General features: G+C 47.0%; 1 protein-coding gene across 6 annotated transcripts in view; it reads right to left on the bottom strand.

The window, feature by feature from the left end:
• ARHGEF25 (Rho guanine nucleotide exchange factor 25) overlaps positions 1-12,490 on the bottom strand; it is a 75,874-nt gene that overhangs the window by 26,004 nt on the left and 37,380 nt on the right. For all 6 annotated transcript variants that reach the window (XM_081900736.1, XM_081900737.1, XM_081900738.1 and 3 more), the window contains 2 exons: positions 3,554-3,867; positions 433-510 (listed from right to left, as the gene is read on the bottom strand). In XM_081900736.1, coding sequence (XP_081756862.1) covers positions 433-510; positions 3,554-3,867 — 392 coding nt within the window. The remainder of the gene's footprint in view (positions 1-432; positions 511-3,553; positions 3,868-12,490) is intronic.

Raw genomic sequence — 12,490 nt, 5'->3', positions numbered from 1 at the left:
GCGGCCCCCCACCCCCACCTCCCCAAACCACTCTTTAGCATTCAATCACAGCAGACAGCAATTTGGGATTTCTCTGGACTGGCACTTGCCTGGGAAAGAAGTGGGGCGAGAGCAAAATCGCTGGTTGTGTCTGCTGAAGTCTGCTGATAACATTTGATGGTCAACTTCAAGGCCTCTGCTTTCTCCCCTTTTATGGTCTTTTGCCCTTAAATTAGACATGGACTGGGAAGCCCTCAGAAAGAGAACATGTTCAAATATAGGACTGCCCCCCCCACCTTCAAAATAGAGGACTGTTCTCTGTAAAGTAGGACACATAGCTACTGTAGGCCTCTCTGGGGTCCCATGGAGAAGAGGGGGGATTGTTGCCCCCTCAACCTGGTGCAAGACAACGTTGCCTCTTACTTTGCTCCCATCCGTCCCCCTGCAGCTCACCTGGGTGCGTTTTCCTGAGCCATCCCCTTCTAGCTGGCTGGAGAACAGGGAAAGGTCTGGGAGATGAGCAGTGCTATCCTGTAATATAAGGGAAGAATGTTAGATAAGGGTGGCAGCCCAGCTCAGCCTTCTGGGGGCCACAGGGAATTCTCTCCCCCCCTCCCGTCCCTGTCCAAATCATCAGTCATCCTATGAGAACTGCAGTACTAGAACCTGCCATCCAAATTCCATGTTTGTACTGTTAGGGCAGAAGGCATGGAAGCCAACAGTGGGAGGTGCCAGAGCCAATGACAGGCAGACTACGTAATTCTCATTTTCTCCCCATTCTTCTCTCTTGCTCAGTTGTGCAGGAACCAATACTGAGACCAGGGGGCTTATCCATGCTTCCTCAGGTCCTGCTATTTAGGGGGGGCGGGGTGTCACTCAGACCTGTTCCTAGAAAGTGTGGGTCAAACGGAAAACCCCTTGGACCTGCTCTAGGCAAGGGGCAAATGGGAGTGTGGCACTTTCTTTTGTGCCACACTATCCAGGGACAGGTCTCTGCTTCAAAGATCCATTTCTGAGCAGCATTTTTTTTATTTTTACCCTGCGCTTTCCCGGAGAAAACCCACATTTTACAGCTGAATCAGAGCAAACTATGTTTGTTGTTTGCTCTGATTCAGTGGTAAAACATGGGTTTTCCCAGGGAAAGGACCAGGACGACGACAACAACAAAAACTGCTTGGATGTGGAGCTTTGAAGCTCAGACGTAGAAGCCTAGCAGGAAAGGAAGTCTGGATGAGCCCTAAGGAGAAGGAAGCTAACAGCCAGTGCCACTCTTTGGAATAAGTAAAATTTTTAATTTTCCCCCACCCCCACTGTGTTTGACAGCTTGAAGTAAGCCCTGCAGAGGGGCAAAATTTCCTGGCAGAGGCATGGGAGGGGTTAAACCCTCCCCTCAGGTATTTTGACCCTAATGCAGCAAGAATAAAGCAATATTAGCCTTTAAGAGTAATCAGGACTGTTTATTCTGCCTCCTCCAGTATTCTTTAAAAATCCAAAATTTCCCACTGGGATACTTAAATCCTTCAATCAGAATTATGTAAATCAAGTGCAACTGCTTAATTATGCACCATCTATTCTCTTTCCATTATTTGGGATTTTAAGTATCTCAATGGTGTTTGGTTTTAAAGCAAAAAGGCACAATGGGGGGGTGAGTACAAGGAAATGGAACAGGCACCAGTCATGTAAACTTAAGACAATTTTTGTCAAAAATGAAAAAAAAATAGGGTGTTTCGGGTTTTTATATCCTCACTTTGCTCAAAGAGAGTCCAATAACTATCAGGTAAAACAATGAAATAAAAAACCAACACCTTAAAAATCTCCCCCCCCCCCAAAGAAAACCCCAACAGAAGCAGAGATTTCTAAATGTCACCCAAAGGAACCTGATAAAAACAACCAGCTTCCAACAAAATTAAAACCCTTAACAAAAGGGTTAAAAATGGAATTTATACTGGGGGTGGGGAGACAAAATAGGGTGTCCAGGCAGGCTTCCCTTAGGAATTTCCAAAGCTTAGGTGCAGCTACCAGAAAGGCCCTCACCTTGCTTCCAACCAGATATTTCAGGGACTGTTGGGATCTACTTAAACTGGTAGACTTGTATTAGAAAAGGCAATCCTTTGGATTAATTAATTGTTTTGGATGAGGATATCACTAGAAAACACTTTCAGATGGGCCCAGAAACATTTTTTGTTTTTTCCCCATCTGGTGTCAGGAAAGAAATCAGGCTGTGGCTGTGACACACACAAAACCTTTATATTTGAAGCACGTTCTTTCCCTCAAAACTGTAGGTTGCTCAGGGTTGCTGGGAACAGCCACTCTGCAAGAGGCAAACTACACTGCCCAGAATTCTTTGGGGGAAAGATACAGTATGTCAGAGGACACCCACATCCTCTATCACAGCACAGAGATGAGCAACTTACAAAATGGGGGAGAGGAAGAGAGATTGTTTTTTCAGCCCACAAACAGCAAAGGGTCTTATAGGCACTATTGGACCTTTGGCTCCCCCTCCTTTTCCCCCTACAACTCTGTCTACAGCAGGGCTAGTCAACGTGGTGCCATCCAGATGTTGTGCACTACAACTCCCATTATCTGGGGGGCACCAAGTTGACAACCCCTGGTTTGCAGTGCCAGAGCTAAGTGCCAACAAAGCTTTACAGGACAGACCTTCACATTCCCCGGCCTGGTTCCATATTAAAATGAAATTCAGCGACCTCTCTGCAGGAGAGGGGTGAAGAGAACTGGATTGAAATTGCAGAGCAGAATTAGTAACCAGGGGAGATTCATGCAGGGGAAAGTACTATAGCTCTGGTGCTTCAGTAGTTACCGCTAGGATGAGAAAGGAGAAATCCACACCTTCTCCTTCACACACACACAATATATTAGAGGTTTATTTTTCCAAACTTCTTGAGCACATAAAGAAAAGCTGCAATGAAGCAAGAATGATGGATGGCGCAGAGATTTGTCATTTTACATATTCCTTGGGACAATTCAGTAATGGGTGTCATCAATGAGTTCTGCTCGTGTTCAGGATTTCACCAATGACCACATTTGGCTTTGCAATTTTCCTCCCTCCTGCTCCCTTGGGCAGATTATGGAGAGGGGTTGTTGGTGGTCTTCTCTTACATCACATGGCTTGGCTTACTTGTCCAACTGATATCATAGAATTGTAGAGCTGGAAGGCAGCACAAAGGTCATCTGGCCCAGCCCCCTGCAATGCAGGAAACCTGCCCACAACCCTTGGTGGGCTTGAACCACAAACCTTCTGGTTAACGGCCAGAGACACTGACCCACTGCACCACAGAGAGGTGCTCTGTTTGCTTTGCAACAGCCTCTGCCAACCCAGCACTCCCTCCAGATGTTTTTGCCTGCCACTCCCATCAGACAGCATGGCTAGTTTGGTGGAAGCTGATGGACACTGCTCTATGGGCATACCTGCGTAGGATGTTAGCCCCCCTGCTTCTGGCATGTTTCTGTCTCAGTTGCCTAAACTCATCTGCAGGGGGCTTGTGGCTAGCTAGTCCAGAAGGGAAAACAAGACAGCTTCTAGCTCATGGCAAGACAGGCATTTTTCTGCTCTCACCGTGCCTACCGACTCCTGCGGCGGGACTGCAAAGGGCCCCTCTGCTTGCCCCAGAAGGCCCAAGTCGATGCTCTTGCGATCTTCCTGGCGCCCGTGCCGCCGAGCCCGACCCTCTTGTTTCCTGAGTGGGCGTTCGCCCCGAGGTAGCCCGCCGGCACTTAGCTTGCGCACGGGGTTGGTCAGCCATTTCTTGAGGGTACTGACCGAGTGGCGGGAGGCGGGGGAGCTGGGAGCCGAGCTGCTGGATGCCTGCGGCTGGATGGAAGCCACGGAGGCAGAGATGCTGCCATCGCTGCCTGCGATGGAGTAAGGATCTGCAGGGAGAGGACAGGCACAACCAGTGAGTACATGGACTGATTTTGTGACGTTCTCAAAGCACACACAAATCTGGAGGCACAGAGGCCGTGCTTGCTTCCCTAAAGGGGAAAGAGGCTGAAAGAGGCTGGTCTCGAGGCTTCACGGAGGAAGGCACACCCTTTGGTCTGGAAACCCTTCCTCCCAATTTAAGGAAAGGTCACTCAAATGCATGCAGAAGGCAGGGGAACGGAACACTTTGCAGCCCTCACAGGCATCCTCTCAAGGGCAACGTGCAAGAGGCAAAACCTGGGTAGAGGAATGGATGCAACTCTTAACACAGTAAGCTACACTCTCCATACCCATCTCCCTCCAACCAGGCAAGCCTGGTTGTCATTACAGTTCAATGGCACATTCTGTCAGGGGTTTGGCGGAGGAGGAATGGTGGAGGTGGCCTCCCCATCCTGACCCTTCCATGGAGGAGGAGGAAGACAAGATAGACAGGGGCTTGAGGGAGGTCACAGCTCAGAAGCAGATGAGGGGGAAACCATGTGAGAGCCAGAACAACACCTGGCTAACATATCATTGAAAGCATTCCAGACCCTCCATCTCCCAGAACCTGGTGAGCCTTAAAAGTAGGAGAGCAAAGAGCTCAAAGACAGAGGGCACGTAGCAGCACCCGTAGGGGAGGTGATGATGATGATGAATGAGTACACCTCATTCACTCGGGACAATGCCATTAACCAAGAGGCTGGGTTCTATAGCCTCTCTCTGTAAAGACTGAAATAAAAAAGGACTGTAAGAAACTTTTTCTTGTCTTATACTATCCTTGGCAACCAGTCGGGAGCCGCTGACAGCATCCTGACAATTCTGGACATACAAAAGCAACTGAAGGGGGTCCATAGGAGGACACAGGGCAAGTGTGGCCTGCAGGGAGTCCTGAGAGCCACATTAGAGAGGCTTGGAGGGCCCCATTGACCTGAACTGCTCCACCTGAAATCCAAGGCGTTAAAAGGAGCAGGCCATAGCTCAGTGATGACATTATTTGCAGGCAGAAACTCCCAGATTCAGGCCCCTGGTATTTCTAAATCAAGGCACTGATCAGACCCATATAATTTGCTTCAGCAAATTATTATTTATTAAATATGCACACTGCCCTTCATCCACAGATCTCAGAGCAGTTCACAACAAATAAATACAATATAAAAGCACAAATACATGATAAAAACTAGAACAAAATCAAGCAAACAATCCAATACACACACACACACACCCCCCCAAGATTGCTGTACTGTGTGCCTCTCCAGATCGTAGCCCTGGTCTGTGAGACCTGCTCTGCGTTTTCAAATAGCTGCTGGAGCTTACAGCCTCTGCCCTATCAGTGTGAGCATTCAAAGTGAGTACAGAAGTGAACAGAATGACATCACTTTTGATGGTTCCCACCCTCCACCCCGCTAAAATGAATTTCTCCACTTTGTAGAACAGAGACCTATTGGAATGCACATGGGAAGTAGGTGGGTGGTTTCTGCTTCTCTCAATTCACCACCATTCACAGGGCAAAACCCCACATGGTTCCTTCAGCAGCTAAGCTTACCTCCTTCAGAGCCATTAACACTTTATTAAGAAGACATCACCTTGCACTCCCCTTGTTGCAACTGAACATCGCTAAACTTTGCTAAGCTCCACACCTGCACTGTTATGTGTATAAGAACCTTTTGGGTTCTTATACACATGATGCCTGATCAGGCTACGAGGTCAGCTCTGCATCCATCTCCTTTGCAAACTCAGTTGGAACAACATCAACACAGTTTGGAAATGGTCAAAAGCATGTATTAGTGTCACTCCAGCGCTGTTAGAAAATGGTAATGCCCAATCTCAACATTTAGAATGAAAAGCTGGAAATTGCAGGGTTATGTTCACTTGAAAGCTGTGATAAACATAGCAAATGGCCTTAAAAATTTGGTGAGAGGAAAGCAGTTGTATTAGAAAATGGAGGTGTAAGCTGGAGAAACACAACACAGGCATACAGATCTATGACAGCAGATTCAAGCAGCTCACATCTCAAGATACCTACTTACTGTTTAACATCATGCAGACACTTTGCTCTTCCTCCAAAGAGGTTATACCTACTTCACATATGCATGTGCCCCACTTGGCATTTCTCTACAATTCATTACTATATGCTTCGGGTACGATTTAGTAATTATTTGGCAGTTGCCGCATCAAGGAGCTACTTGTGAATGGGACCGTCACAGATACACTATCCACAGATGAAACTTTCATTTCACAACATCATCTCACAATGCAAGGCTTTTATACAGAATCAGTTCCCACATTCAGCTACCAGTCAATCAGATTTAAGAAAAATGAGTGTTGCGCACGCGCGCGCGCACACACACACACACACACAACCCAGGCACTGATGACTGGCAGCTGAATCCATTTATTACACTTTGATCCCATCCTGCCACCAGGAGTGCATATACTTCTGTATACACTTCTCTTCTTTCCATCTTAGCCTCACAACAACCCTGTTGAGATAGGTCAGGCTGAGAGAGGAGATCACCCAGTGGGCTGCACGGCCAAGGAAAGATCTGAACCTGGGTCTCCCTGGTCCTACTCAGAGACTCTCTCACTTAAACGTACCGAATTTGTGAATGAACTTCCATGAAAGTTGCCAGTAATGTTCTGATGGGTCTGAGATTGCCTGTTTGCACATGCAAATCAACAACTTGATGTTGCAGTCATGAAATGATCAACAGGAAGATGCAAACTAACCCTCTTATCATATGTAGTAGTGGCTCAGATATGGGTCCAAGTCAGTGTCCCATCTAACTAACTTAAGAGGGCCAGATCTGCTTAACTTCAGCAGCAGAACTTTGCCTTTAGCCTATTTTCTGTATGGTCTTGTGAAGTGGCCCCACGTGCCTAGAAAGATGGGCATGGATGCATGCAGGTGGGCAAGTGCAGAAATATGTCTGCGTAAGCGAAGCAGGCAGCAGGCACGGGTGAGGAAAGGGCAGCCATGCTCCCCCAGAGGAACTCTGCAGGAACAGCCTCGCAAGCGCCCAGCGGGAGGCAATAATGAAATGCAGCGGGATGACACCTCCTCCTGAAATAACTGCCTGCATCAGGAACCCAAGATGTGTCACGCCACAGGCACCTGACCCCACCTTGGAAACTGACATGACAGTGTGAGGGATGTCGCTATGGCAACTGGCCAGCAGTACATATGTCTATGACATTGCTAGGACCAATTGCTAGGCTTAAAAATAACCAATTAGCACCTGCAAAGTGCAGCAAACAATGCCTGCTACCTCATTCTCCCAATGTCTTAGGCCAACTTCCCACACAGGTGGCAAACCTGCATCTGGTGCTTCAGACTGCAGATGAGATGTCATACGGATTGAATACCCACCCCACATAAAAAATTCCCACCACACAGAAAGCTACTCTCCATCACCAACACCACTCCAACACTCTAAATTTCTATGTGGAGATAGTTTAAAAAAAGAAAAATCTATGTGGAGAGAATTATTTTGTCTGCAGGAGCATTCAGTCACCCAAGACTCCCCCCATCTACAACCTGAAGCAGGTTAGCCCAGAAACAGACCAAGCACCTGAGCAGGGATTAGACCTCCGCCCAGCCTCATCCTGCTTGTTTATTACAAGCACACAATCTCTAGTTCCAGGTTCTTTAAGAAAATATCAAAAAGACTAGCTAACACAAGACCCAAGCATGCCGGCAGTCTAAAATGACATCTGGAAAGAGTATGTGTAGCCACTCTCTGTACTCTCAACTAGAGCACTAGAGGTTTAACTACTTCTTTCTCAAAATTGGATCTATCACAGCTAAACTTAATTCACAGCTCATGTTGGAGTGTAGCACATGCAGTATTTTGGAGGAGGTACAAACAAACAAACAATTCTTCCCATCTGACTGGGTTGCCCCGGTGACGTTGGGCAGCTCCCAACAAAAAATAGTAAAAACACAATAGAAAACAAAGCCCCCAAACAAAGGGTCAAACTACACGTTATACATGGGCCCAGTTTGCACATAGTACCCAGTCAACCCATGGCTTAGTTTAAACTCTGTAGCCTCCCAGTGAGATTGCTGCCTCAGGTATTCTTGCTGCTATGAGTGAAGCCATGATTTAGTGTGTTGTCTGAATTGGGGCTCGTGGTTTGTCTCTTCAAGACAAACCATGAGCAGTAAGCCATAGAACAAACCTTCGTTCAGGGAAGTTTTAAATGTTTGGTGTCCTATTGTGTTTTAATTTGTTGGAGACTGCCTAGACTGGCTGCGGTAACCCAGTCAGATGGGCAGGCAGGCAAGCAAGCAAGCAGGCAAGCAAGCAAACAGTTACAGCTTGTGGAACAAACTGTGAGCTGGGGACTGAAAACCACACCAAGCCAAACCATGGCTTAGGTCACAGCAGCACTGCAACAGAAAGACTGGAGGAAGAGTAAATTAGCTGCCATCTCCTCTCTGAGTATCTGCACACTATTGCACTCATAGTTACAGGTAGGTGTTGGTCTGCCGTAGTCGAAACAAAATAAAACAAATTCCTTCCAGTAAATGTGCATGCACATGAAAGCTCATACCAATAACAAACTTAGTTGGTCTCTAAGGTGCTACTGGAAGGATTTTTATTTTATTTTATTGCACTCACAGTACACCATAATGCAGCTCAGCATTACATAAGAACCAGGTCAAAAGTTGCGCTGCACAGCTATGCCTATGCTTTTTCTTTATTTCTTTTTAATTACTGGGGTGGATTAGGCAGTGTGGGACCACAGGATGTGGGAAGACCAGCCCTAACATTGGGCAGGCAGAGCTGACCATCTCAGGTAGAAGATGCTTCAGGCATTGGTGTCAGCCACCTGAGAGAACTCTTTCGTCGGAGGCCAGAGCTGTGTCTGCTGTTCTCAGGTGCAGTGGAGGACACTATCCCTAAGATTCCTGTGCAAGTCCAGTCCACAACTGTTAGAGAGCTTTGTTTACAGCTAGCACCTTGAGACACCCAGTGACCTTGGGGCAAATGTAATTCAGTCTTGCAGAACTTCAGGAGCTCATCAAGCCAAAGGCAGTCCTCCAGAATCTCAAGATATTTTGGTGCCTGAGGCAGAAAGTCCAAATAACACTCTGCACTGTGATAAAAATAAATAATACACTAAATCATCAACAACATTAGCTGCTTTTTCACCATTAAATAGCTCCCCACCTCAGGATTACCCTGTCTAATGCCAGCACTAACCTTGACCAGGCCTAGTATTGTAAAAAAAAGAACAAGTTGCCGCATATTTGGGCACAATATGTGACTAGTGTGTGTAGAGGGAGTGCTGAGCTCAACAAGTCACAACCTTTTGTACAAGTTGTCTGTAAAGGCACCATCTCTTGCAGTCTGATTTTTGCTGGGCTCTCTAAAAAAAAATGGCTAGGAGCATCACACACTCTGAAATATAGCAAACAAGGGGTAAATGGTGACGTTTAGACAAGATTTGTGCCACAAGAGAAGGCCGCCCTTAGCTGCATGCTAACCAAGCTAATGTCCCTCTGCTGCTTTCCCTCCCCACCTCCACCCCCTAGTTACATGGGCACCGATGGGGCAAGAGCCTAATATTGGCGGAGGAGGAATGTGCACGGCACGTTCCTTGGCAAGGCCTGCGTAGCTCTGGCTGCGCCATCCACCATCTGTTTTTCAGGAGTTGAATGTGCTGGTGGGTGGAGCAACGTGGGGGGAAGGACAGCCTCAGAACTCAAAGGCTTTTTAATTATTATTTTAAAAACACATTTTCTCCCTCTATTCAGCACCAATTTTTCAGGGATTTCTAAAGACAACAGTTCCCTCAGGCGGTACAACCACCCAGCGGGGAAATTTTTCCACATTCTATTTTCAGTCAGTATCAAAAACTGCACCCAGGGAGGGTTCTGAAATGGGCTTAATCTGAGCCCAGAGCTGACGATGGCAGGGCTCCAGAGCCCATTTTTCGGCATCGGGCTCAGCCCCTAGAACATGGGAAATAATGGAACAGAAAAACTCGTAAGCATGTGGAAAGGGTCTTTCTGTCTCTCCTTTTGCCTGCTCCATAACAAACCAAGACGATAACTGGGATTGGACAGCAGGGCCTTCTTACTTATTGGGTGTGGTTTCCAAGCAGGACTGAGCGTCTGTCTTATGGGACAAAATAACTTATGGACTTGAGAACTCCTCCATGAATCTTTGACAAATTGATTGGTAGCTGAAGCTGTCCATGGATACTAGCCACAATGGCTGTGTACTAGACTAGTATCGGAGGCAGTGTGCTGGAGAACAACATCAGGAGAGGGCTTTGGGCTCATGCCCTGCTCGGTTCTGGGTTTCCCAAAGGTGTCTGGATGCCACTGTGGGAACAGGATGGAGGACCCATTAAATCCATTTGCCACATTTTACAGAGAGAAGTTCCTTTGCCTCTAGACAAATTTGTGGAAGAGAAAGCTATCAGTGGCTACTAGCCAGTGTTGGAGGCAGTATGCTCAGTTGGTACAGCACGAGACTCTTGATCTCAGGGTTGTGGGTTTGAGCCCTATGTTGAGCAAAAAAAAATTCCTGCATTGCAGGAGGTTAGACTACATGACCCATGTGCTTCCTTCCAACTCTACAATTTTGTGATTCTATACAGCCTCCGAGTACCCATGTTGCTAGAAATCACAAGTGGGGAGCAGGGACGCGGACTTATAAAAAATATTGGGGGGGCCCGGGAAAGCTCATGAATAATAAATAAGCTCATGAATATGCAAATAAAGTGGCGCCGCCTCCTCGTGAGCGAATAGGGGAGAGCGTGCTGCGCCTATTAATCAGCTCCAAAGGAAATTGGGTGGAGCTTTTGCTCGGGAGGGAGGGCAGGAGGCATGCAGCCCGCCCCTCCCTGTGCATTTTGGGCTGGGGGAGGGGCGGCGATGGCGCTCTGCTGGAGGGGCGCCGGAGATTATTGGGGGGGCGGAGCCCCCCCAAACGATTTTTTGAGGGGGCTCGGGCCCCCTCAAGCCCCATGGAGTCGGCGCCTATGGTGGGGAGAGTGATGATGTGCTCAGATTCTGCTTGTAGGCTTCCTACAGCTATCTGGTTGGCCACTGCGAGAACAGAGTGTGGACAAGATGGGCCTTTGGTCTGCCCTGACATGGCTCTGACATTAGCTTCACGAGCCTCAGCCATTCAAATATGTGTTTTCACCGCCTTATCAAAGCATCTCCAAGCTGGGAACTGCCTGACCCACAAAGGTTTAAGGCACCATAACTTAGAAGGTAGTACTACAGGGAAGACAGGAGTGCCTGGCATGCTCTGGTCCATGGGGTCACAAAGAGTCGGACACAACTAAACAACTAAACAACAACAACAACAGTACTACAGGGTTTCTAATGGAGATGCGAGATTCCAAGGGGAAATGCACCCCCTTTCCACAGGACACTTTTCTCCATTCCAGCTTGTAAGATACAAGAGTAAACCAAGAACACTAGGTGAATGGTGACAAGAGATTCTATCGCTACTTTCAGGACAAATGTTAAGGCACTTCCATTTTGTTCCAGGGGATTATAATACAGTGCTACCTCAGTTTTCGAACGTAATCCGTTCTGAAAGACAGCTTGAGTTCTGAAACGTTCAAAAACAGAAATCAGGATGGAAGCCTCAAAATGGAAAACTTAATATGGAAAACTCAATACAGAAGCCGCATTTCTGGTTTGACTTCCAAAGCACGTTCAGAAACCGAAGCATTTACTTCCGGGTTTACGGCGTTCGAAAACCGAAATGTTCGTCAACGGAGACGTTCGAAAACCTAGGTACCACTGTATTCAAGAATAAGAGGCATTAATCTAATATGAGGGACATCTGGCAACATCATCAATCCCAGACTGCTGAAAACATTATGATTAAGATGAGATTTTAATCTTAAAATTCTTAAAAACCACAAAATGTCAACTTTATGCCTCTGGGAAACTGCAGCATTAATGGCAGGCAGACTCGTATTTTCTAAACCATATCCCTGCTGAAGTATGCAGGTTTGCAATTTAATGCAGGGCCCAATTCACTGGGAGGTTCTGCTGTGGAAGTTCACGGAAATGCATAGGCATACAGAAGGGGTGCCATGTGGATTGCGCCCTTTCCCCCCAGTAATGAAATCAAGAATAATTATTTTATCTCAAGCTCTCACTGTATGCTCCATCCTCCTCCTTCCTACAACCTCTTGAAAGCGTTCGCCAAGGGTGCATACTCAAGAAGACATTGTGCAGACTGGTATATTCTTAAAGCTCTTTAATCTCCTTGCCACCATAAGGTGTTTCTACTCAGATCATGAAAGAAATGTATTTCATTCTAAAGACTGGAGTAACAGTGTCCAGATACAGTACTATACAATGGAGAAGGGGTGCGGGTGTGTGTGTGGCCAGTCTTGCTGAAAGGCTTCTGCTGCCAGGGTAGCAGGGAAATTGCCTGCAGAGTTCCCACCCCCTTCTTTTATTTCTGTTACTGAACATGGAAAAGAGATGTGTGCACCCAATATCAAAAAGGAAGGGGGAGGCATGGGTGTAGCCAGGATTTATGTTAAGTATTTTTTACTGATTTACTTGATGGGGGGCAGCTGTCCCCCACCCCTCCTTGGCTACGC

This window comes from Podarcis melisellensis, assembly GCF_964234715.1.
Source record: "Podarcis melisellensis genome assembly, chromosome: 2".
Classification (NCBI taxonomy): Eukaryota; Metazoa; Chordata; class Lepidosauria; order Squamata; family Lacertidae; genus Podarcis; species Podarcis melisellensis.
Note: the sequence above shows the minus strand (reverse complement) of the source record. Positions and strands in the feature narration are given on the sequence as shown.